The 27,327-nt window shown below is 47.3% G+C and overlaps 1 protein-coding gene across 4 annotated transcripts in view; it reads right to left on the minus strand.

The window, feature by feature from the left end:
- The window catches only part of CCDC47 (coiled-coil domain containing 47), a 353,169-nt gene that overhangs the window by 163,734 nt on the left and 162,108 nt on the right, over window positions 1–27,327 (minus strand). For all 4 annotated transcript variants that reach the window (XM_078645050.1, XM_078645051.1, XM_078645052.1 and 1 more), the window contains exon 7: window positions 1,888–1,989. In XM_078645050.1, the coding sequence (XP_078501176.1) occupies window positions 1,888–1,989 (102 nt within the window). The remainder of the gene's footprint in view (window positions 1–1,887; window positions 1,990–27,327) is intronic.

A 27,327-nucleotide genomic window follows, 5' to 3' on the forward strand; every position in this document is an offset into this window, starting at 1 on the left:
TTTAAGATGATGTCGCTCCCTCAGTTCCTTTATGCGTTGCAGAATACACTTGATGTGGTGCCCGCCCGGTACTTCCGGGAGATTGAAAGTCTACAGAGGCAATTGGTGTGGGGGGGGGGCCGTTCTCGTATTGCTCTTGCGAAGCTGACGCTCCCGTGGTATGACGGGGGTATCGCGCTCCCGGACATCCGCCGCTACTATTGGGCCTCCCAGCTGGGAGCCATCAATCATTGCACTTACGGTCCTTTACTGAGCCCGGCGTTTGAGATGGATAGATGGCTGTTGCCTGGTGGCAACTACAACAGGGCTCTGTATGCGAAATCTGTTGACGGATCTCTCACGGGCCCCACTAGGACAGCGGTGCAGGTGTGGCATCGCGCTACAGCGGCCCTGGGCTGGGCTGATAGGCCGACCCGTGCTACCCCGCTTTATGCATCGGAAAAACTTAGCTCCCTCTGGAAGTCGAAGGGTTTCGATAAGTGGGATGTGATCGGTATCAGCAGGGTGAATGATGTGTGGATCAAGGGTAGAGTCAAGACGTTTGAGGAGCTGAAAGTTGAGTATGACTTGAATGATAGAGAATCCTTTCAGTACGTGCAAATCCGGCATGCGGTTTTGTCTGTGTTTCCCCCTGTGCTCGGATATTCCGGAGGCGTCCCCGCTTGAAGATCGGGTGCTCGACGGGCATGTCCCTGACAGCACGATCTCACTCATATACAAGAAGTTGATCAATGCCAGATCCGACTTACTGAGTACCCTTCGGGAAGTGTGGACTAGTGACGATCTGGAACTAGACGATGAGGATTGGCAGGCGGCGATTTCCTCCCCGAAGGAGGTGGCTATCCCGGCGCGCCTCCGGTTTGTCCAGCTCAAAATTCTCCATAGGGTCTACGTGACTGGTCCTCGTCTGGTGCGAATGGGATTCTCTGTGGATGGGCTGTGCAGGCGTGGTTGTGGTCTGGTGGGCACGTTCTTCCATATTATTTGGGAATGCCCTGCGGTTATGAGCTATTGGACTCGTGTGCATGAAGTGATGAGTGAGGTCACGGGTGTGCGATCAATGCCAGAGGCGAGGCGGTGTCTGCTGAATGTCTGGGAGCCGAATGATTATGGCCTGGCGCAGCTTCGATGGGTGACCTTGGGTAAATTTGAAATCAATGGAACGATTACCGTGGTGGCATCTGTATTCCCGCCCCCCCCCCCCCCCCCCCCCGGGAATGGATATTGACCTGTCATCCCCCCAACCTGATGTTTCCTCCACGGGTATTTAGCTACCTTGCTTGCTCCTGGACTCTTCCCCCTTCCCCAGTCTCATCACCTACTTCTGGCAATTGATTTGATTATGTATCCCCCCCCCCCCAGCACCGACATGACGTACTTGTACCGTATTGCCTGGTTTTCTGTTTTTTCTTTTCTGTTTATTTGTTGTTTGCATTTAATAAAAGGATTTAAAAAAAAAAAAATAATAATATATATATATATATATATATATATATATATATATATATTCTTTGCTGGGTACGGCGTCCCTATCCGATCTACGGAATACAAGTTCAGCTACAATAATGCCAGCATTAAGAGAATTGGTGAGCTTGCAACATCCTGACCAACCCTGTATCCCAATGAAGTCCATAAGATCCTCCCTTCTTCAAGCCCTAAGGTTGCCTGCCTGCAGACCCCATGAAGGACATGTTCTGTTGGCTTCGAGATGGTCACCAGATTTTTAAACTATTTTAACCATCTCTGTAATCATTACAGACACTATCCTTCTCTTTATGTGACATGGATACTAAATACTAGACATCACCAGGCAGCAGTCACATTTCACCCAGTACTTCCACATGCCAATAATTCCTTTTAGAGGATTACAGAAGGAGCGAAACATACCAGGTCCTGCATCTCCTTCTGGAGCCGGGTCAGTGCTTTCCTTGTTCCAACAGCAAAAACATAGGTGTCCATATCCTCCTCATTCATTGTTACTTTTATTTGCTGGCAGGAGAGAGGAAGAGAAGACAAACAAGTATCAGACATGACACACTAATTTGCCCTAATTTAGAAAAACACAAAATACTCTTCAATTAACATGCAGTATGTGCTTGTACAGCACCATTATCCACGGTACTGTAAACTGAAAAACAGATTTCTATGTAGCTGGATATTTTCATCACTGTTCATGTAGAGCATTTTTTTCATCTTCGAGGAGAGCAAAGGATGGACAATAAGTTTTCTCCCATCTCCAAGTTGGTCGTTTTTGAACAGAATAAATTATATTCCTGAGTCAGGACAGGCCAAAAAAAAAAATATATCACACTGCAATCAACGGAACATCAATTACTTTTACTCTTCAGCCATGCTCACATCTACCAGCTTATGGCTACTTTAATTGTGTTATATTATTGCCACTGTAATAAAAAAGGGGACTGGAAAGTCCAGTGGCCAACCGACTACTTCTAACAAATAAGGAGGTTTCCGACTCTGGGAAGAAATATGGTAGCTCCAAGAACTGGGTCCTACTACTGTTCCAGTGACCAAGATGAGGAATTTAGAAGCAATCTTTAATGCAGCCCTCTTTTTTTCTCTCATTTAAATTGCATAGCTTTTATATGTGTTGTCTTTCATTCCTTTTCTACCATAAAAAGATAAGTTTGGAGTTTTAGGACACCGTGTCTACTTTCATGGGTTACAGTAATTCTATTTTACTGGTGCTCCCCAACTAATTATTGAAGTGCAGTTAATCAGACTGCCACTGACCCACTGCTACACAATCTAGCATGTCTGCACAGGCTTCAGGATAAGAAAATGTATAATCTCCAAGTCATTGTGTCAATTGCACAAAGCAATCTATGGAGCGGGTCTCACTTCCCACAAATCCTGTTGGTCTCTTCCTCTCTCTTAAGGGAGGTCTGTGAGATGCTTGTTTGCGTAGTCTGAGTTCTTTTGCCCGTGTGTGGGTTTGAATGTATGCTTCTCTTGTGTGTAATCTTGAAACTAGAAGAAGGATGGTGGGCATTTATTTGCAACTCCATACAGGTAACTGCACAAGATGGTGGTCTCCCTGTGGGGTGATATTTTTCAAAGTCCATGTGATGGCTTTCCTGTCCTTTTCATAGGCACCCCTCGCCAACACAAGTGTGAGCAAGTGCAAGGTGGCAATGGTGTAGAGAAAACAAGCTTGTCCCTTACATACAGATAGGTTTACTGTGAGCTTGTAGAAACTCCTCCCTACCTCTTTTTCAATGCTGTTGGCTAGAAATTGATATGTCCAGGGAAAACGTGGCTTGGCAGTTCGGGGTGGACTGTTCCCATGAGGCACAGGGTCAAGACTTATTTGCATATAGCTGTGTCTGAACTGGCGTGGTGAAGTGAGCTAAAGAACTATGATGGATTCAAACCAGATCTGTGACTGGGAGGGGGGGGGGGCAGGGGAGTGTCTGAAAAGTTTCAGCGTGTGCCCGAAGTTGGCAGGGTATGCCCAGACGTGGGTCCCTTGCTCACTTTGCCACTGGATTCAAGCTATCCTGGCTGATGAGGGCTGTTAGCCCGAAACCGGTTCCAGGGTGCTTGTTTCTGGGTCCAGGGAAGACCTGGCTTAGCAGTTCGGGCTGGACTGTTTCCATAAGGCACAGGGTCAAGACTGATTTGCATATAGCTGTGTCTGAACGGGGGTGGCGAAGTGAGCTAAAGAACGATGATGGATTCAACCCAGATCTGTGACTTGGGGGTGAGTGTCTGAAAAGTTTCAGCGCTCCGTCCATTATCTCCTTGTGTTTGCTTTACATAGTAACAGACTGGTTTTAAGTACTTTTTTTAAATTGTTTTAATATTGAAAAATTAAACAAAACTAGACCATGATTGGGAGGAGGGAACATTCAGAAATAAGACAAATAATAGAAGCATAATACAGGTTCATTAGTAAAGCAAGACTGATTTGTGCTAGTTTCTGGGCTCAATACCAAAAAGATATTCACTTTTGATCAAGTCTTGCTTCCCAGACATGGCTAACAGTTTTATATGCAGTGGAAAAACTTAGTCCATCACAAGTGAAAAGATAGAGGTTCAGTGAACATCCAACCTTGTGCTATTTCAAGTCCTGATGGCTAAAGAAAATGCAAGATTGTCTTGCTGTCAAATGTAGCTCCCATTAAGTAGGACAACACAACAGATGTGTCTGAGAATTTTCTCCCAATAGATATTCCTGCGACAGCACATACACCTTATAAAAAAAAAGTCACAGACCCCTATTACAGTACTATGACCAAGAAGTGGTAGAGAGCATGTCAGAGTCAAACACTGATAAAAGCAGAGTTTGTGGGCACTGTGCTGAGAGGTGATGGAATCGTGAGTAGCGCTAGAGGATGTTTACACAGGATTCGCTTTAATTGCCCATGAATATTTTGTCAACCAAATTGCCAATATGAGAGGTAGGGCAGAGAGGGTACGCTGGAAGGGAGTTTCTCGTGACACCAGATTTTGCTTATCGTGGGCTGTAAGAAAGTGCCCTCTTTTTGCATGGTTGCCCCCACTTTTTGCCAAACTGGTGATGTACTTTGAGTGAGTGTGCCCTGGGTTCCTGCCAAACAGGTACCCAGGGCCAATGTTCTTTCCCTAAAATTTAATAAGACAAAAGCCAATTGGCACTCTTTGGCCACATGTCAGTCCTTGTGAAAGACTGTCTAAGTCCCTCTATCCCCCTCTCCCCCCCTTCCCCCCTCTCCTCCCCCCCGCCCCTCTCCCCCCTCCCCCTCCCCTCTCCCTATCCTCCCCCCTCCCCCTCTCCTTCCCCCCTCCCCCTCTCCTCCCCTTCTCCCCCCTCTCTCCTCCCCCTCTCCCTCCCTCCCCCCTCTCTCCTCCTCCCCTCCCCCTCTCCTCCCTCCCCTACCGTTCTGTCCCCACCTCGAACCTGCTCCAGCGTAATCCTGGTGTGCCCTGCAGCCAGCAGCACTCAGGAACCCGAAGGACCTGCCCTTCCTTCCAAAACCAAGACTTTGTCTCCCATGAGCACCAGATTTGCTCACCCACAGACTCTGGCTCCGTCCAAATCCGCACCATTCTGCACCAGACGTCCACGGCCCGAGTTCGAGTGTCCCAACACCACGAGGAGGTATCTCCAGGGAACCTGACCATAGATCTTGTGATCTCTGACCGGCCTCGCATCTCCAATCAACGCCTGCAACCTCTTTCTGGAGGTTCCCCTGACCGCGACCGGAACTGGTAAGAAAACCGGATGCCTAAAGACACCCCTGCACCCAATGTCCCACGGCCTTTGGTGGCCCAACAGACGGTGTCCCAGCATCGCCAGGCATCCCAACTTACCTCTCTAATCAGTGGTCACCTCCAGAAGATCCTCGTCCCCGAGCTTGCAGGGTTTGCTGCAACCAGATAATCCCCTTTGAAATCAACAGGGCACTTGATGTCAAAACAGCACCCTGCACCCAGCTGGGTGTACTTTGGGTGCTAACACGGATCCCCTTTGCCCTGACCCTCACACCAGGAGCTTTGCTCCTACAACCTTGTAGCCTGCTCGTGACCAGCCACCTACCGGAGGCTCCCACTGGATAACATTGGGCCTCAGCACTCTGCACCCAGCCACCCTAGTGCAGCTAAGTATGTTTTGGGAGTGCAGCCTCGACCCTGGGGGAACCCTGGAATATCAACTACCACAAACAAGTACTTACCTGCAAACCGGAACTTCCTTTCCTTCCATTTTTTGTTTTATCTCTTTATTAAGATTTTGTTGTTGTATACATGAATACAGAATGATATACCATCATAGAAAAACATCCTACAGAGCCAGTAGGTAAGTAACAAGTCCAGGTCGTACATCAACATCTCAACTTCCTGGTTACATCAGCGAACTTATACATGACTGGTAACGACAAGCGGCATATTCTGTCAATCATAGAATCATCTCCCTCCGTCCATAATCTGTACAATCGCGTTAAGGTGCATTATATCTTTCATTATGCAATACTTGTCTAGTACAAAAGCACATTTCTTATGGCTTCACTCTGCCATAGCACAGCAATCGGTTTATGAAGTCAAATTTTATGAAAAACACCCAACGTGGGACAAGGAAACAGAATTGGGGACTGGAAGGGAAGCAAGTGCCTCACAGGGGTAATGAGGGAAACACAGTTACTAGTTGTCATAAGACAGGAGCCTATCAATTATCACATGGGTGTGCAGCCCGACTGCCAGAAGAAATTACCATTTAGTGTGGGGTACAGGGAACTCTATCTACACATCAATTTAAAGCTTGGGACATACGTCTACTGCTACATAACCCACTAATCATCCGGAGTGGGAACATCCAGCGGGTCCTCCGGCACCCGTAGCCCCTGCAGCGCACATAACAGTGTTCCATGCAGTGGAGATGGAAAATGTTTGCAAACCCAATGGTCCTCCCTTACCAGGGAAATTGCTTTAGCCTTGACCCAGTTCAGCATGGAGAGGAACCAAGCTTTCGAAGGCGGGGGCTCTTCCACCTTCGGGGGATCAACAGTTTGGCCACAATGAAACCCAGATCCAGAAACCGGGTCAATGCTTTATGCTCTTTATTACTTGGAAATACACCAGTGATGCACGTCTCCCATGTTCGTGGAACCTCTCTACCTGTGCACGTGGCTCGCGCCCCCAACACCCCCTTCCAATAAGCATGCAAAGTGAGGCAGGACCAGAGCATGTGTAATAGATCAGCTTCCAGTGTGGACAACTTGCACCTCAGTGGACAACTTGCATTCGGACTATGAAAAAAATGATTGATTTTATTTGGGGAGAGATAAGCCCTATGTACAATGTAAAACTGGATTAACCTGAAACATGCGTTTCTGAGGACCTGCTTGGTACTCTCCAGGACCATGGACCCCTCCTTCTCCGAATAAGTTCTCCCCAGATCTGCCTCCCACTTACCTTGCAACAGTGTTAAGTCTAATAGGGTATGCTCACTGATCGACTCTGCAAACCATTTCAGCAGATGTCTTCCTGCACCCATCACATGCACATACCACATTAGAAGGTTCCTGCGTAATGTATCCCCACATCTCATTGCAGCCGTCCAGGAAGCATGATTTAAAAACTGGCCTGGGGAAATACCACCTTCGTTCGTGATTGCGAGGAACGACCGCAACGTGCTCTCATCGTATAGGTCCCCTATGGTAATTATACCAACTCCCACCCAGTCTGTAAGGTCCGTACTCTGTACGCGACCCTGCACGGTCGGCATACCTAATATGGGCTGGTTAGACGAAGCGCCATGCAGAAGCATTTCTGCACCGGCAAGACTAATAGGGGTGAGAGATTCATTCAATCCGTTACAGGGATGGAATATGGAAAGAATTTTGTCCAGGGAATACAGGGGGTCACACTCCGCCGAGTCTGACAAGTGTAGTTCCTCCACCCATTTCGCCGCCCACATGATTTGAGATGCTAAGAAGTAATGTTCTAGGTTGGGGCGAGCTAGTCTCCCCCCTTGAATGAGGCAGGTATAATTTCGCAAGTGCCACCCTGCACCGCAAATTGTTCCAGATGAAATCCCGAACAATCTTCTCCAGTGATTGGAAGAAGGACACAGGTAGATAGAGCAGCAAGTTAGCAAAATAATAAAGGAGAAGCGGTAACATGATAATTTTGATTAATTCCACCCTACCTATGACCGAGAGGATGAGCGACTTCCAAAACTCGATCTGAGACTTGAGCGCTGTGAACATACTCGTGATGTTACCGTCCATAAGATCTTCATCTTTGATGTAAATGTGGATCTCCAAATATCTGAACGCAACCGGCTGCCATAGCACTACCATGCCATTTACCTCCCAACCCGGATCCTCCGTACCAGGATTAAAGGGGTATAGGCAAGATTTGCCCCAGTGCACCCCCAGCCCAGACAGAGATGCAAAAGACCTCAATGTAGCAGGAATGACTTGCGGGATCGCCAAAATATTTTTAACATATAACAAAATGTCATCCGCATAAAGAGAAATCGCATGTGTGCCTTCCCCAAGACGTATCCCCAATTCCGGTGACTAGGTTCTTAGCGCCATCGCTAACGGTTCAATCACCAGGGTGAAGATCAAGGGCGGAGATCAAGGGAGAGAGGGGACACCCCTGGCGAGTCCCCTGTTCTATCAATATAGGATCAGAGAAGAGAGGCCCTAGCAGCATTCAAACCTAGGGGCCCCTTACAGTAATCCAATAAGGCTTAAGATATAAGTCAGGATTGTTGGAGCACAGCAAACAAAGGGCCATTCAACTGTGTCAAAAGCCTTCTCCAAGTCCAGCACAATACAGCTGGCCATCGGCCAGTCCCTAGTAGCACAGCGCATCACCCTGAACAGCCGCCGTACATTAAGCAACGTGCTACGGGCCAGTACAAACTCGTTTTGCCCTCGATGAACCATTTGAGGGATCAGTGGCGCCAGGATACTCGCTAAAATCTTATAGTCCCCGTTCAGGAGCGCAAAGGGATGGAAAGCCCCCACGGAAGTGGGGTCCCCACCTGGTTTGGGGAGGATGATCAATGTAGCCTGCGTCATTGAGGCCGGGAGGGAAAGGGTCTTAAGTGCCTCAATGTATACCTTGAGTAGCTGTTGGCTTAAGGGGTTAGCGTATGACTTATAAAATTTGTGGGGGAACCAGTCAGGGCCAGGAGCCTTCCCAGATGGCAAAGACCTCATTATACCCTGAACCTCATCCAGCGTGAGCAGGGCATCTAGCTCCATCCGCTGCTCCCACAACAGAACCGGAAACTGAAGCCCCTCTAAGAACTGCTGTACTGCCCCCTCCAAGGCCCGCGTGAAATGTGCGGACAGCTCACCATGGATTGCTAGCTGCGTATACCGCAGTTCTCCATCCGAAGACCGGAGAGACGTAATTGGCCCACCCAACTGTTCCTGTATAATCAGCCAAGCAAGAAGAGACCCCGAACGTTCGGCTTTAGCGTGCACTGACGTGGAGTGCGCTGCAAAGTTAAGGTAGCAAGGTCAGTCAAGTAGCTCATGTTTCTAGCTCCGCAACCAGGTCAGCCAATCTCCCAGCATCTACTTCCGCCCTAGATTCCAATGACAACAGATGTCGCTCTACATCAAGCAGGTTCAATGCCACCTGTTGTCGCAGCCTGCAACGCAGCCCCAAACACTTCCCTCTCAGAGTGACTTTCATAGCCGCCCACTCCATCATCGCTGAGGAAGCAGTCCCCGCATTGAGTGCAAAGTATTTCCCTATAGCCTCACCAATCGTCTCTCGAAACATCAAATCATCAAGCATGGCCTGGTTGCAGCCTCCATGTAGGGACTCTCAGGATCCCGCCCTCCCAAGCCAACACAACGCAGTGAGGATTGTGATCGGAGTGTGTGCGCCCAATACTCCGATTTCGAGACATAGGGAAGGAGGCAGGGGGACCCAAAGAACCTATCAAGCAGAACATGTTGGTTATGAGGTGCTGAGAAAAAATGAATACACCTTCTCCCACGGGTGAGATCTCCAAACATCCACCAGACCCAGCGTTGTGCATAGCCCTTAAACACTGCAGAGTTGTTCGTTCCAGCCGTGCCCTTAAGCGGTGGAAAGGATATGTCAGTCCCCATCATCCAAAACACTGTTAATGTCCCAACCCAACAACCACGAGATCTCACACCACTTTCCCAAAGCAAGGGAAAACTGGCCGAAAAAGTGGCCCAAGTCCACATTCGGTGCATATACGCTTCCCACCAGTACATGACGTCCGTCCAATTTACCATTTACCAGCACATACCTGCCCTCCCTGTCCGGAAGGACCTCATCAAAGGCAAAAGATGTGCCTGGGCGTATGCAGATCAGGGCTCCTCTAGCAAACAGGGAGTGGTCCGTGGCATATATTTGACCCCTCTATGTGCGTTCTAATCTCCAGCACCTTAAGGTGCGTCTCTTGCAACAATGCTATGTGCATGTTATGGTGTTTTAAATAGGAGTACATTGCATACCTACGGGATGGCGTGCGGAGACCCCGGACATTCCAGGTAAGTATCACGTGACCCATGGCAGATCAAAATATAGTATACAACAATGAACAGCGGTCTCACCTTTCCGGAAACCGATACTTAGAAGTCGGGCTTGCATATCAAAATTTCCACTGTCCCCCCCACAGGCTCCCACAGCAAAAAGGGAAAAGGAAAAACCAATTAGGGAGGTAAGAAACTGTATAAGGGCAACCCTCAGAACACTGGGGCATCGTCCAAATACAACAAGCAACGTAGCCGCATGTCCTACTGGCCCCGAAGAAATGGGGCAAACAGGTGGGCTGTGCAACCATGCAGGGTATACTCTTCCAGTCCCCACCTGAGATGGTTAATAATGCATTGCCATAATACAGATCTGACAATCAAGGACCGCAACCCCCCAGGGCCTCAGAGACACCCTCAATACACCAGCCCTCTCTCAACCTAAATAAATAGTTACAACAGTGGTTCTGTCGGGTATGAACACGATTGCTTTAAATTCTGTATATATCTTCAACTGTAATCATGACATAACCTCATTACTTATTATGCCACCTCGGTTAAATCATTAAAGTGCAAATCCAAACAAAAGAAAGGGTCAGTAAGGTTTTTTAATTATTGAATTACTTTTTCATTCATGATTTTGTTTGGATTTCCATAGCCGAGCGGACGGTGTTTGTTTTGAATCCCGGATGGGAAAATGAGAATTCCTTAGTTACGATTGCTGAAATCGCTTACGGATACCCGGGTAGAGGGACCATGGCAACTATTCGTGCCTGCGTGTATCAAGAAGGAGAGAGAGGACCAGAAAGCTAGTCCATATCCCCCGGTTTATATGTTGTAAATCAAAAATAGACTAGCTTAATTATTCAAGAAAAACAAAAAATTGATTTAATTTATCAAGGACTCAAGTATGTTTCGTCACCGGTTAGTGGCACCTGGTAGGTGTGCTCATAAAGCCCTCACCCACCAACCTAGTTGGTGGCATGCTTCATCATCGGGCCCACCCAGTGACACCTAGCGTGTCCCGGGTGTGCTTCGACGCCTGATTACAGCGGAGCAGGTATGTCGCTGTGTGTGCGGTGAAGACTGTTATGAATAGTGGGTTTAAAACGGCTTGGCGGGGATCCCAGTGCCCGAGGGCAAATTACACTTTAATAGCTGGGTCACCGTCAGCGGTTAAAAATAAGGCTGTTGGATGTTAGAGGCGAGTTACGACCTCCCACATCCTGGGATGTGTCAACATGTTTCAGCCAGTGCCTTATGACTAAGCTGGCTTTCTTCAGGACGGGTAAAAGGGTGTGTGCAGTTAAAACTAGTGGGTGTATATTCAGACTATGTGTATACACGCCCTAAAGTGTTTTTCTATGTGTGAGTGGGGGATTCCCATCTCAGAAAACACGCTAGTTTTTCAAAAGTGCTACTTCATGGTTTGAGAAGTGGCATGGGTTGACCAAAATTCTTGATCAGAGCCTGCCGTAGACCTGTACTGCCTCCTTCGCACCGGTGCAGCGAAGGAGGCAGTACAGGTCTACGGCAGGCTCTGATCAAGAATTTTGGTCAACCCATGCCACTTCTCAAACCATGAAGTAGCACTTTTGAAAAACTAGCGTGTTTTCTGAGATGGGAATCCCCCACTCACACATAGAAAAACACTTTAGGGCGTGTATACACATAGTCTGAATATACACCCACTAGTTTTAACTGCACACACCCGTTTACCCGTCCTGAAGAAAGCCAGCTTAGTCATAAGGCACTGGCTGAAACATGTTGACACATCCCAGGATGTGGGAGGTCGTAACTCGCCTCTAACATCCAACAGCCTTATTTTTAACCGCTGACGGTGACCCAGCTATTTAAGTGTAATTTGCCCTCGGGCACTGGGATCCCCGCCAAGCCGTTTTAAACCCACTATTCATAACAGTCTTCACCGCACACACAGCGACATACCTGCTCCGCTGTAATCAGGCGTCGAAGCACACCCGGGACACGCTAGGTGTCACTGGGTGGGCCCGATGATGAAGCATGCCACCAACTAGGTTGGTGGGTGAGGGCTTTATGAGCACACCTACCAGGTGCCACTAACCGGTGACGAAACATACTTGAGTCCTTGATAAATTAAATCAATTTTTTGTTTTTCTTGAATAATTAAGCTAGTCTATTTTTGATTTACAACTATTCGTGCCTTACATTAACGGAGGCGCCATTAAAAACTCTACCTAATGATCGTTGGAAGCAATTTATAAACGATCCCCTAAAATGAAAGAAAGCCGCCATTGGATATGATTAAATCTGGATAAACACAAAAGGTCTACTCAGCCCAAAATAGATTCATCAACATAGAAGAGGAGACCCTGACCAAGTAGAATATCGAGATGTCTGACGTATGAAGATATCTGGCGCAATAATCCTTTCCCTGCCCCCGTCCTGAAGAAGACCCGCTTGAGACCCACAAATAAGGAGTCTATAGGGTCAAAACGTCGACAGAATCTTATAAGGACCAGTTAACCGCGTCCAACACACCACAGCTAAATTAACATAGCGTGTTGGATTGGAGTACCATTAAATCAGGAACCGGCTTTTCTAACTTCTCTTCCCCTCTAATACCTCTTCATTCACATGTATATAGTTCACCAATTGTTATGTCACTGTGTCACAATTTCTTCACGTTATTTCACTTTGTTCACTGATTTGAATTGTTGCGCCGTATTTTGTAATTAATTTTTATGCATATATCAAGGTGTCAGTTGAAAAGAACAAATAAAATCATGAATGAAAAAGTAATTCAATAATTAACAAACCTTACTGACCCTTTCTTTTGTTTGGATTTGCACTTTAATGATTTAACAGAGGTGGCATAATAAGTAATGAGGTTATGTCATGATTACAGTTGAAGATATATACAGAATTTAAAGCAATCGTGTTCATACCCGACAGAACCACTGTTGTAACTATTAATGTATTGCCCAGGTTCTTAGGGATACTGGGTTGCCCCATAAGAAGTTTTCTCTCTCAACCTAATACATGATAGAACACAAACATTAGAAACACTAGCAACCCCATAGCAATTCACCCATCAGCCTCTGCTAATGTATTTTCATACAATACCATCCGCCGTCTGAGGTGTAACGTCTGGCATTCTCAGGGACACCTTATCAGAGGAGTTCGCCACGGAGGAGCCCCCCATCCCTGATGATTGGAAGGAAATGTCCACTTTATCCTCCGGTGACGCTGCCTCTGTCATCTGCACCGCAATGTGAACCACCTCCTGTCGCTCTTTATGGATCTGATCTGGGCCAGGCACCGCCGCTGACCCCAGGAACTGCCTTCTTTGGTTAATGGCAAACAAGAGCGAAGGCGGAGCGGCTGAAACATTTCCCGAAACTGAAGGCAAAATTAGAATAAGCCGCGTTTTGAAGACTGTACAATCCCATGACAGCAAGACTGCTCCGCCAGGGGTAACAAAGTAGCAAACAAGGGCTACTTAGGAAATTGACGGTACCCTGTCAACAAGAAGAACCGAGGGATAGGCAACCATAGCCGCCGGTTCATTCTGGGAGCTAATAGAGAAGAATAAGTCTTGAGGGATATGTCACCACTCAAGGAGCGATAACGCCCATTATATGATTACAGAGACACGGGACAAAAGCAGCAAGGGATCAATTTTTTTTTTTTCACAAGTGAGAAAGGGATCCATTTTTAACAGTTTAGATCAGCAGAATTCTGAAACAGCGGTAGAAGGAAAAACGTATCGCCTTGCACAACATAGGAGAAATATCGGAACTCACAAATAACCAGGACTAAAGAGAAAATTATTGTCAGGAACATCAGAAAAGGAGACACAATCATTTTGGTCTTGATAAAGAAGGGAACATAAACAAGATACCATCGAAACGCGTCGACGCTGGGTTGCACACAATTTAAGGACCAACCTTGTCTTGTTATATGTTGATGAAATTGAAACATGGACTGGAAAGGTTTTTTATAATTGTCCCTAAATGTGTCTCTTTTTTCTTTTTCTTTTTATGCTGGTCATAATTAGAATTTTATAAATTGTCACTGCAGACTGTTGTGTCTTTGGAAAATTGGAAAAAAAAATCTTTTTACATGAAATGTATATTATGTGTAATGTTTTTTAATTATATTTCTTTGTATATTGGAAATGTTCATATCTATCTTTCATTTTTTAATCTTTGAATAAATACTATGATACAGTAATTTGGATTTGGGTGATAGAACTTATGTGTTTGTTCTGACCACGGTAGCGACGATAACACTTTAGCCAAGGGAATTATAACTTTTCTTCTAGGCCGCCGTCGCCTGTATCCTCTTCTGTCTGCTTCCTCACGCCAAATTGCAACAGTTCCCGTGGGTCTTGGGCAGGAATACAAATCCGTCGTCTCTAGCCAGTCTCAAACATCCTGAGGAATGTCGAAGAACCTGGCCTTCCCATCAGAGACTACCCGGAGCCTGGCTGGGAACATCTACTAATATGAGAGACTGAGCAGCCTGAGCGGATGTTTGACCAGCAGAAAAGACCCCCGCTGGCGCTGGACTTTCATAGTATAGTCTGGAAAAAACAACACCATGGCTTTTTCATATTGGATGTCGTCCAGTTTCCTCGTCCAGTGTAGGAGTCTAAAGATGAGCGAACGCGCCCTAACACCGGAGGCCGGCTTCATGCCTGGAACATGGTGCACCCGTTCTATGGTAAAGAATGGGGAGAATCCAATATGCGGTGAGATGGTTTTAAGCCGGGTTTCCAGGAAAGTGCCTGCGTCCTGGCCCTCTGCACCTTCTGGCTGCCCAATTAACCAGATGTTTTTCAGCCGCGAGTGGCCCTCTGCATCCTCAATGCGATTAACATAGCGTGTTGGATTGGAGTACCATTAAATCAGGAACCGGCTTTTCTAACTTCTCTTCCCCTCTAATACCTCTTCATTCACATGTATATAGTTCACCAATTGTTATGTCACTGTGTCACAATTTCTTCACGTTATTTCACTTTGTTCACTGATTTGAATTGTTGCGCCGTATTTTGTAATTAATTTTTATGCATATATCAAGGTGTCAGTTGAAAAGAACAAACAAAATCATGAATGAAAAAGTAATTCAATAATTAACAAACCTTACTGACCCTTTCTTTTGTTTGGATTTGCACTTTAATGATTTAACAGAGGTGGCATAATAAGTAATGAGGTTATGTCATGATTACAGTTGAAGATATATACAGAATTTAAAGCAATCGTGTTCATACCCGACAGAACCACTGTTGTAACTATTAATGTATTGCCCAGGTTCTTAGGGATACTGGGTTGCCCCATAAGAAGTTTTCTCTCTCAACCTAATACATGATAGAACACAAACATTAGAAACACTAGCAACCCCATAGCAATTCACCCATCAGCCTCTGCTAATGTATTTTCATACAATACCATCCGCCGTCTGAGGTGTAACGTCTGGCATTCTCAGGGACACCTTATCGGAGGAGTTCGCCACGGAGGAGCCCCCCATCCCTGATGATTGGAAGGAAATGTCCACTTTATCCTCCGGTGACGCTGCCTCTGTCATCTGCACCGCAATGTGAACCACCTCCTGTCGCTCTTTATGGATCTGATCTGGGCCAGGCACCGCCGCTGACCCCAGGAACTGCCTTCTTTGGTTAATGGCAAACTAACAAGAGCGAAGGCGGAGCGGCTGAAACATTTCCCGAAACTGAAGGCAAAATTAGAATAAGCCGCGTTTTGAAGACTGTACAATCCCATGACAGCAAGACTGCTCCGCCAGGGGTAACAAAGTAGCAAACAAGGGCTACTTAGGAAATTGACGGTACCCTGTCAACAAGAAGAACCGAGGGATAGGCAACCATAGCCGCCGGTTCATTCTGGGAGCTAATAGAGAAGAATAAGTCTTGAGGGATATGTCACCACTCAAGGAGCGATAACGCCCATTATATGATTACAGAGACACGGGACAAAAGCAGCAAGGGATCCATTTTTTTTTTTTCACAAGTGAGAAAGGGATCAATTTTTAACAGTTTAGATCAGCAGAATTCTGAAACAGCGGTAGAAGGAAAAACGTATCGCCTTGCACAACATAGGAGAAATATCGGAACTCACAAATAACCAGGACTAAAGAGAAAATTATTGTCAGGAACATCAGAAAAGGAGACACAATCATTTTGGTCTTGATAAAGAAGGGAACATAAACAAGATACCATCGAAACGCGTCGACGCTGGGTTGCACACAATTTAAGGACCAACCTTGTCTTGTTATATGTTGATGAAATTGAAACATGGACTGGAAAGGTTTTTTATAATTGTCCCTAAATGTGTCTCTTTTTTCTTTTTCTTTTTATGCTGGTCATAATTAGAATTTTATAAATTGTCACTGCAGATATCGGATCTGCACTTCATGAGCCTTCTGCTGTTTATCCCGGAACTCCATGGCTGGCTTCAATTCAGTAACATCCTGTTCTACGGTAGTGACCCGGTCCTTCAAATTCTTATGGTCCGCATGCAGTAGGTTGAGGTCCATTGCCACCTTGTCTAATTTGGCCTCCATGGATGCACTACAGCGCTCAATAGCTTGCAGTATAGCGTCCAAGTGATCAGACACTCCCCCACAGGTTGCGGTGGGTTAGCATCGCCGGTACCCACCGCTTGCAAGGAAGCCCTTGACCCAGTCCCTCTGGTGCATCCCATTTTCCTATGTATGAACAGATACTACCGTTGCGCCTCCAAATTGTTCCACTGGATCTCCCCACAGTGCCTCTAGACCCAACACCAGGCCGCACCTCCACCGACTACTGTGGTAGGCCTCACGCCACTGTCACAGCACTCGTCTCTCCAAGTAAGACCGGGGGTCCCCTCCACGCACTACACAGTCACGGGGCACCAGGCCCCACGCTACCCTTTCGTTCCGCAGTGTGTCACCACTGTCCTCCTGGGTTGAATGCTCTTGTCGAAGTACACCCATCCGTGTAACACAGGCGCTCTTATCTGCAGCACCCCTTCTAGTAGCGCCACCTCTTCTGGATGTGGCCCTATCGGCATGGTCAGCCGGGCTGACCTACACCCGCACTTCCCATTGCACACCAGTAGTCTATTTGTATGTCACATATTCAGTCCTGGTCGCACCAGGGGCCTTTTGCTGTCTTAAGGCTTGCTTCAGGCTGCACCTCACCAACTCAATTGGGGCCTCCCCACAGGGAATTCACTCGATCATCACTGGCTCCGGCTGCTTAAGAGCACCTCCGCACCCCTGACCTTGTCACTCAAGGGGGCTACACACATCCCCTCTCGGCTGCAACCTGAGTGCACACCTCCGTTCAGCTCCTTACAGGCCGAACGTCCGGCTGCCTTCCGCTTCCCAGGGACTGGCTCCTTCGCACACTGCCTCTTTCCGTTCTTCAATGGGGGCACGGTGCGCACAAATCTTTGTGCCCGGAAGGTGGGGCCCAGGCGCTCTGTCTGCCCATTGCAGCCGCAACCCCACCGCAGTTTACCGGCGCTCCACTGAGTAACGCGGGGGCCCCCGGTACCTCCGATCAAACCGCCTGATGCTCCGTATGCCTTGGAGACCGGCTCTACCCCATGCCGCCACACACCGCTCTTCTGTGGGGGCACTACGTAAGCAGCTTTCTGTGTACTGAAGGCAAGGCCCATGCATAGGCGCCCTGCGTGAGCAATCATGGCTGCTGCTTCCTCAGCCACACGCCAGCGTGGACCACGGACAGCTCTCTCTCCGAATTCCCCGCCGGTCTCTACTGGCTCCCAGGGGTGGGGGGGGGGGGGGGGGCACTAGGGCACTGTCCACCGCCCTGCGGGACAATATGTCTGCAGTATAGGAGAAGTATGACAGATTAAAGGGGCATATGACGGAGCGCTATTAGAACGAGTCTGCCATGCTGCCCCTGCAGGCCACGCCCCCCTCATTTCCTTCCATAGGACTGGATTGACTGCTTTTCCTTAAAAAAATCTTTTAAGTGTGGAGTTGGTTTGTATGAAATAGTGAAAAACTGCAAATGTACTAAAAGTGAATTACTTACCTTTTGGGCTAAGACATGTCTCAGTGAGATATCTAGGCATATCACACTAATTAGCAAAAGCAATCTAAAAAGTAATGTGCACAGTAATCTGTAGAGTAGCAAAAAAGTAATTTCGAACTGTTGACTTACCTGTAATTCAACTAACTGCATTTGAACCTGCATTCACTGTAAATCACTGCATAAGATTTTGCAAAGTATTATTTCACTTACCTGCATCAGGCTTGGCTTGGTTCTAGAAGTAAAATATCGAAATATTTTTGATACAAACAAATTGGTCTGAGTTCAGTCTTTGAGTGTATGACATCATTTCTTGCCAGAGTGTGTACAACAAATGCTTAACACTACCCTATGATAAAGCCTTACTGCTTGCCCACACTACCACAAATTATACTTTTACCTCTGCCTACCTTTGGGGTTCCACTGGACTATGTGCACCCTATACCTCATTTTGGTATAGTTTATACAGAGGCAGCTTCCTACTTGGACCAGGCAATGTCTCGAGTCTATGTAAAGAAACAGTTTTTTTTGTTAATCCACAACCTTTGTGTAAGGAAATGGGGTGTATTTTATGGTGTGGTTGTACGACCTCACAGTGTTATACACTTACCAACCCCTTTATGATTCTTAGGTTTCATTTGTCAATCCTTCAAATCAACAGTGGGTAGCTGTGGCTCGGAGCAGCAACTCTTACACAGAGGAAAAAGTGTAAAGCATTTAAAACAATTGAAGAAGAAATTCCCATACCAATTTATAAAAATAGACTGTATTTGCATGTTTTTTTAGATATCACAAGAAAAAAGATCCACCGGAGGGTTTCAGAGATATAAAATGTAAAAGGTATAGTAAATCACAGCATTTTACTTCACTCAACTGTGAACAAGCTTTGGCTGATTTTTTTTAGATATCACAAGAAAAAAGATCCACAGGAGGGTTTCGGAGATATAAAATGTAAGAGGTATAGTAAATCACAGCATTTACTTCACTCAACTGTGAACAAGCTTTGGCAAATTCAATGATTTGGACATTTAGAAACTTTTTTGAGCAAAAAATTAGGTAGGTTCCCCTTGCTACTAAGCACCTTCAATGAAGCCCTGAAGCTGGAGGGGCTCCCCCATGATCTACGGGCTGGCGAAATAATCGTTATATTGAAACTAGCCCTCCAGAGTTCCAAATATAAATATAAAAAAAAAAATAGAATATCCACAGGCTACACTGTCCAGTATGTGGAGAAGGCTAAGCCGTTCTAAGGAGCACAAAAACCAACCACACTGGGATGTTGAAGAAAGCCCTCACTCACCACCTAGTGATGACATGCTTCATCATCGGGCCCCACCAAAGAGACCGAGTGTCTCTTTGGTGTGCTGCAATGCCAGGATTACTGCGGAGCGGGATGGTGAGTTTAGGGCGTGTTGAGTGCAATGTAAACTAGTGAATGGTGGGGGTATTAAAATAGTCAGTAGTGTATCTGAAGTAATAATTTTATTAAATGATCACTAAAGACAAAAGATATTAAAATATGTGAGGAAACAGTCCACTTTAATTGAGTGGTGGGTTCCTAGAGGGTAGTCGACATGTTTCTTGCCATCGAAACAGTGTTAATTTACCCGGCAATTCATCAGGACTGTGTGTGGTAAACCCTGGCGGTATGGGCACACTAAGGCCCACCCTTACCTAGGGACGTGAGTGTGAAAATTAAATAAAGGTGAAAAAAGTGCAAAAAAATTAGGAATGATTGAACTATTCCTAATTACTCCTGGTTTAGGAGGCTTCTACTTATCGTTTCTGCACCTGGAAGATAAAAGGACAGACACATACGAGTAGAACAGAACAAACACTTAGAATTTCTCCTGGTTGTTACTGGTTGTTATTGTAAATATCGTGCTCCGAAGGTGAAAATCATTCTAGCTGTGGTTGAATAGCGCTATGGTTAACACCACCTATTAGCCCCGGGTTCAGATGAGCTAGGAGAGGTGCGGTGTACTATTCGTGGTACAGACTAGTAGTGACTAAGGAATAAAAAGGTGAAAATCTTCACAGAAGATCGTCAACTCAGCGATCAATATAAATGTTATAAAAAGATCGCAATCAAGTTAAAAATGTCTCACTTTATAGGTGTTGGGAATGAACACCATGGGTCTCAGGAGGGGGGTGGAAGCGTATTCGGCACACCCTGTAGAATGGCAAATCATAGGAAAAAGGAGAAAGGCATAAAAACAATGTAATGCCCCTTAGTACAACGGAGCGCGATCTGTACTTAGCTCAGTACTGGTAGATGGTTTCCACTTACGCCCTTGACGCTCAGCACCCGCAGTCTACCTAAGTCGCCCTCGAACCGGACCCCGACGATGATGAAGCGGGCTCGGTTCACTGTTTAAAATCAAAGTAGTGAGGCGGTGATTGCTTCCGGGTGGGCGTGGTTTCGTGACCGGGCACGTCGTCAGACTAGCGCTACCAATCGGAGCGCTCTAGAGGCAATGACGATCGGTCACAAGGGGTGTTGGTTGCTTAGTGACCTGGATAAATAATCTGCGCACTGAACGCGGAAGTGTTGGTTAGGACTAGAGCGGCAAACGCGCGTTACAAATTGGAGCATTAGGGGGCAATGACGATTGGTCACAAGAGAGGTTAGTTGCTTAGTGACTAAGGTATACAGTATTAACACGGCAGTGTTTAGGAAGCAAAAGCAGCAGATGTGGGATCTCAATTGATAGTGCTTTTTATGGATATCTATTAACAGATGGTAAATAGAAGACTCCAATTGAAGGAAGGGGAGGTTGCCATACGGTTATGGTAGTCAGGGGTAAATAGCCATGGGTAAAAAACCCGGATACCGCCAGTCTTCTGTAAGGGGCTTACATTGTAAAGAGCCTGTAGTTAAAATAATCATACTGATTCATAGAGTAGGAACCACATACAGCACAATGTCTAACCACATGAAAAAATCAATCAATAAAAATTGGCGCATTGTGTCCAGTATAAAAACAGATTGGGAGAAACCTTTGTTCTCTTTTAAGAAAGGACGCAGCCTGAGGGACACGCTCGTGCATACCCGACCCAGAATTGAGGCATCTACCATGGAAAGATCGATCACAGAAATTTGGGGTTTTCCGAAAATTATTGGACATTTTCCTTGTGCCAACTGTAGTGTGCGTCACCTCACGACACACACCAAAACCCTTGAGCTTGAGCCAGGGAAAGTATGGACACAGAAAGGTCATACAAATTGTAATACCCAAAATGTCATTTACCTGATCACCTGTTCCTGCGACCTACGTTATGTAGGAATGACGACCCGCAAAGTTAAGCAGAGGATAGGTGAACACCGCTCCAATATCAGGTGTAAGAAACTGACCACCAAAATGAGCCGTCATTACTTGGAACAAAACCACACTCCCAATGACATGCGATGGATTGTCATCGAGCATGTGATTGGTGGCATGAACATTTCTAACCTTCTTTTTGAAAAAGAACAAAGGTGGGTATACAGGCTGGAATACTGTGATGAAGTGAACCGGAATGGAGTCAAACGATTTCCTACTCTATGAATCAGTATGATTATTTTAACTACAGGCTCTTTACAATGTAAGCCCCTTACAGAAGACTGGCGGTATCCGGGTTTTTTACCCATGGCTATTTACCCCTGACTACCATAACCGTATGGCAACCTCCCCTTCCTTTTTTTCGAGTCTTCTATTTACCATCTGTTAATAGATATCCATAAAAAGCACTATCAATTGAGATCCCACATCTGCTGCTTTTGCTACCTAAACACTGCCGTGTTAATACTGTATACCTTAGTCACTAAGCAACTAACATCTCTTGTGACCAATCGTCATTGCCCCCTAATGCTCCAATTTGTAACGCGCGTTTGCCGCTCTAGTCCTAACCAACACTTCCGCGTTCAGTGCGCAAATTGTTTATCCAGGTCACTAAGCAACCAACACCCCTTGTGACCGATCGTCATTGCCTCTAGAGCGCTCCGATTGGTAGCGCTAGTCTGACGACGTGCCTGGTCACGAAACCACGCCCACCCGGAAGCAATCACCGCCTCGCTACTTTGCTTTTAAACAGTGAACCGAGCCCGCTTCATCATCGTCGGGGTCCGGTTCGAGGGCGACGTAGGTAGACTGCGGGTGCTGAGCGTCAAGGGCGTAAGTGGAAACCATCTACCAGTACTGAGCTAAGTACGGATCGCGCTCCGTTGTACTAAGGGGCATACATTGTTTTTATGCCTTTCTCCTTTTTCCTATGATTTGCCATTCTACAGGGTGTGACGAATACGCTTCCACCCCCCTCCTGAGACCCATGGTGTTCATTCCCAACACCTATAAAGTGAGACATTTTTAACTTGATTGCGATCTTTTTATAACATTTATATTGATCGCTGAGTTGACGATCTTCTGTGAAGATTTTCACCTTTTTATTCCTTAGTCACTACTAGTCTGTACCACGAATAGTACACCGCACCTCTCCTAGCTCATCTGAACCCGGGGCTAATAGGTGGTGTTATCCATAGCGCTATTCAACCACAGCTAGAATGATTTTCACCTTCGGAGCACGATATTTACAATAACAACCAGTAACAACCAGGAGAAATTCTAAGTGTTTGTTCTGTTCTACTCGTATGTCTCTGTCCTTTTATCTTCCAGGTGCAGAAACGATAAGTAGAAGCCTCCTAAACCAGGAGTAATTAGGAATAGTTCAATCATTCCTAATTTTTTTGCACTTTTTTCACCTTTATTTAATTTTCACACTCGCGTCCCTAGGTAAGGGTGGGCCTTAGTGTGCCCATACCGCCAGGGTTTACCACACACAGTCCTGATGAATTGCCGGGTAAATTAACACCGTTTCGATGGCAAGAAACATGTCGACTACCCTCTAGGAACCCACCACTCAATTAAAGTGGACTGTTTCCTCACATATTTTAATATCTTTTGTCTTTAGTGATCATTTAATAAAATTATTACTTCAGATACACTACTGACTATTTTAATACCCCCACCATTCACTAGTTTACATTGCACTCAACACGCCCTAAACTCACCATCCCGCTCCGCAGTAATCCTGGCGTTGCAGCACACCAAAGAGACACTCGGTCTCTTTGGTGGGGCCCGATGATGAAGCATGTCATCACTAGGTGGTGAGTGAGGGCTTTCTTCAACATCCCAGTGTGGTTGGTTTTTGTGCTCCTTAGAACGGATTAGCCTTCTCCATAGACACTCTTCTTTTGATTATTGATTACTGACCGGGGAACAAGAGTGTCAGTGTACTCTCCCTACCTCTCTCCTTGTTATTTACACTGTCCAGTACTTCAACTAGAAATTCCACCACAAATCCACAAACATCAAAGCCTGTCCAGATTTCCCTTGCAGATTTCTGCAATTGGAACATTACAGAGCAAAGCAGTCGTGGCAGCTTTGCCCCTGTGGAATGAGCCTTAGCCTTACCCCCTAAGGTCTTATTAGCTTTTTGGTAACACAATTGTATACAGGACACAATCCACCTAGAGATGGACTGTTTAGAGGTACCAAGACCCGTCCTGACTGATCCATAATTGATAAACAATTGGTCAGACCTACGAATATCCTTGGTCTTATCCAGATAAAATTTCAACACCCTCCTAACATCCAGGGAATGCAGGGACCTTTCCGCCGGAGAGGAAGAATTCTGAAAAAACTTAGGCAAAGTTATGGTCTGGTTAACATGAAAGTCAGATATAACTTTAGGAAGAAAGGAGTACGCATAACAACTTTAGCAGCATGGAATACAGTATAAGGTTCTTGGCAAAACAACGCCTGAATTTCACTCACCCTGCGGGCCGATGTAATGGCCACGAGGAACGCCGCCTTCCAGGACAGACGCTGCAACGAAGCCTTATGAATAGGTTCAAAAGGCTCCTTCATCAATCTCGACAGCACCACATTCAATTCCCATGAAGGCGAAGGAAGCCGGACAGGAGGGAACACTTTCTTCAAGCCTTCCAAAAAATCTTTGATCACAGGGATCTGAAAAAAGGAAGTCTGTGAAGGGCCTTTCCTGTAGGCAGTCAATGCAGCCAGATGCACCTTAATGGAATGAACATTAAGGCCAGACTGCGCTAGATGAAGAAGATAAGGAAGGATGACATCTTCCTTACATGTCGTCGGGTCATAGTTCTTGGACTTGCACCAGATGCAAAACCTCTTCCACTTGTAAGCATAAGAAGTCCTAGTGGAAGGTCGCTTAGCCTCCTTCAGTATGTCCATGCAATCTTCAGGTAGATGCAGATGGCCATATTGCACTATCTCAGGAGCCATGCCGCCAAACTCAAAGACGAGAGGTTGGGGTGCCACATCTGCCCCCCGAACTTCGCGAGAAGGTCCGGCCTGCACGGCAACCATATGTGAGGAAGGAGAGACCGGTGAAGCAGGTCCGTGAACCACCACTGCCTGGGCCATTCCTGGGCAATCAGGATCATCCGCGCCCTGGACTGGGACAGTTTGATGAGTACCGCCGGAATCAGGGGAATGGGTGGAAAAGCGTACAGAAAGCTGTTCGACCAGTTGATCCATAACGCATTCCCCAGCGTCCCCAGCTGGTAGTACCTGGAGGCGAAGTCTCGGCATTTGCTGTTTTCGACGGTGGCGAACAGATCTACGTCTGGAGTCCCCCACCTTGCGAAGACTTCTCCTAGTACTTCGTTGTTTATGACCCATTCATGGTTTTCCTGAATCAGTCTGCTCAGTGCGTCTGCCTGAACATTCTGCACACCTGGTAGATGGGTGGCCGTTATCGTCAGTCCTCTGGCCAGAAGCCAGTGCCAGATCGCCTGCGGCTCCTGCGACAGAGTGCGCGATCTCGACCCCCCCCTGCTTGTTGAGGTAATACATCGTGGTCGTATTGTCCGTCTGAACAAGCAAAGAGTTGGTCCGGAATGACGGAAGAAAGGCCTTCAGCGCCAAGTGAACAGCTCTGAGTTCCAGGAAATTGATGTGGTACGTGGACTCCATCTGGGACCACGTCCCTTGAATCTGTAAGTCTCCGGAGTGCACCCCCCAGCCGTGGAGAGACGCATCCGTCACAAGAGTCTGCGTGGGAATGTCCTTGTGGAAGGGAACCCCTCTCAGTAGATTCTCCGCTGAACACCACCACGTCAGAGACTGAAGAGCATGCAGAGACAGTCGTATCTTGTCGTCCCAAGACCCTCTCCTCTGATCCCACTGGTCCTCCAAGCACTCCTGCAATGGTCTCATGTGCAGCCGTGCGTGTGGCATGAGGAAGATACAAGAGGCCATCGACCCCAGTAGAGAAGACACCGTCCTCACTGTTGTAGATGGAGCGGTCATAAGAGCCTGAGCCTTCCAAAGGAGTGATAATCGTCTCTCCTCCGAAGGAGACACGCTTGCTGACAGCGTATTGATGGAGGCTCCCAAGTACTGGATGCACTGGACCGGAGTCGGGACAGACTTGGACATGTTGAAAGTGCGCTTGAGCTTCCGAGAAGGAGGAGGCCTTGATCAACCAATCGTCCAGGTACGGGTAGACAAACACCTTGTTCTTCCTTAGGTGTGCGGCTACCACTGCCATGCACTTCGAGAATGTCCTGGGCGCAGAATTCAGTCCGAATGGCAGTACTCTGTACTGATAATGATTGGCGCCGACTTGGAATCGCAGGAACTTCCTGTGTTTGTGTGCAATGGGCACATGGAAGTATGCATCTTGAGGTCTATGGCACACAGCCAGTCTCCCTGTTGCAGCTGAGGATAAATCTGATGCAACGACAGCATGCGAAACTTCTCTTTGCGAATCCACTTGATTGCTTGTCGCAAATCCAGAATGGGCCTGAACTCGTTCTTGTCCTTTTTGCAGACCAAGAAGAACCGGGAGTACAGACCTCTTCCTCTTTGAGACAGAGGTACGTCTTCTATCGCCCTTTTGCTTAACAGGATATCGGCCTCCGGCTGGAGCTCGCGCAACTGAAACTGCGAGCTGACCGGAGGAATCGATGGAGGCGGGCTGGTGAACCGAAGACTGTATCCATTGCAAACAATATTCAGCACCCACTTGTCCTGAGTAATTTTTCTCCACTCTGCCAGAAAAAATTGAACGCTTCCCCCCACCGGAGCGGGTAACAGATGTAGGGGACGTAACAGCTCAGGGTCGAGACCCGGCCGTGCCCTTGTTCGCTGTAGAGGACTGCTGACCTCCTCTACCCTTCTGGCGCTTCTGGAAGGGCCTTCGGAACTGCTGCTGTTGTTGCTGCTGCTGTCCCGAAGCCTGTCCTCGCCCTCGGCCCTGCGCCCCAAACCGTCTCTGGAACGGGCAGTAGGCTTTCTTTTCTTTGGGCTTCTCCAAGCCCACAGCCGTCAGAGTCTCGGCCTCCGCCTTCATGCGGGCCATATCATCATCCGCATGTTTTCCAAAGAGGGTCTCCCCCGAGAAGGGCAGATTAGCCACTCGCTGCTGGGCCTCCGGCTTGAGTGATGTGAGCCTGAGCCAAGCATGACGTCGCTGGTTGATCCCATGACAGTAACCATGGGCCGCCAACAGAGAACCATCAGCAGCCGCGCTGATGACCTGGTTCGAAACCAGCATCCCTTACTTCTGGATTTCGAGGAAATCCTCCCTCTTATCTCGTGGCAGGAGTTCCGCGAACTGCTGGAGGGATTCCCACAGGGAACGTTCATACCGCCCCAGCTAAGCCGTATCGCTAGCGGTCTTCATGGCCGTAGCCGCCGTGCCACAGGCCTTCCTGCCATTGATGTCAATCCATCGGCTCTCCTTATCCGGAGGCACGGTAGAAGACGGAGAGGTAGAATGTTGTTTTCTGGCTGACGTCACTATAACGGAGTCAGGAACAGGGTCAATCCTCAGAAAAACCGGGTCGGAATCCGGAGCCCTGTACTTCTTAAGCAGACGGGATGGAGCGGCTCTCGTCACTGCAGGCTTGAGGAACAGCTCCTCTGCTGGCTCTACCAAGCCTGGCACGAGCGGTAGTAGAGGACGAGACAAATGCTTCTTGTAAAGTGTCTCAAAAATCACGGACGTCGTAGGTGTTGGAGCCGTCACCGTGTTTCCTAATTTCGCTGCACCCCTCAGGAGAACATCCTGGAACGTGCTGATGTCATCCACGGGAGACACTCTCGTCCCCGGGGAGTCTGACAAGGTCGGAGAGTGGGACCTAGTTCTGGAAGAGTCCGTGCGGGATCGCGATCCGCGCCTCCTATGGCGCCGTCTTGGCCTCTTAGAGGATCTGTGACGACTGCGCGACCTCCCTCTCCGTCCGGAGCGGGATCGCGACCTTCTCGGCTTCGGTCGCCCTGCCGG

This window comes from Lissotriton helveticus, chromosome 5_1 (genome assembly GCF_964261635.1).
Source record: "Lissotriton helveticus chromosome 5_1, aLisHel1.1, whole genome shotgun sequence".
Lineage (NCBI taxonomy): Eukaryota > Metazoa > Chordata > Amphibia > Caudata > Salamandridae > Lissotriton > Lissotriton helveticus.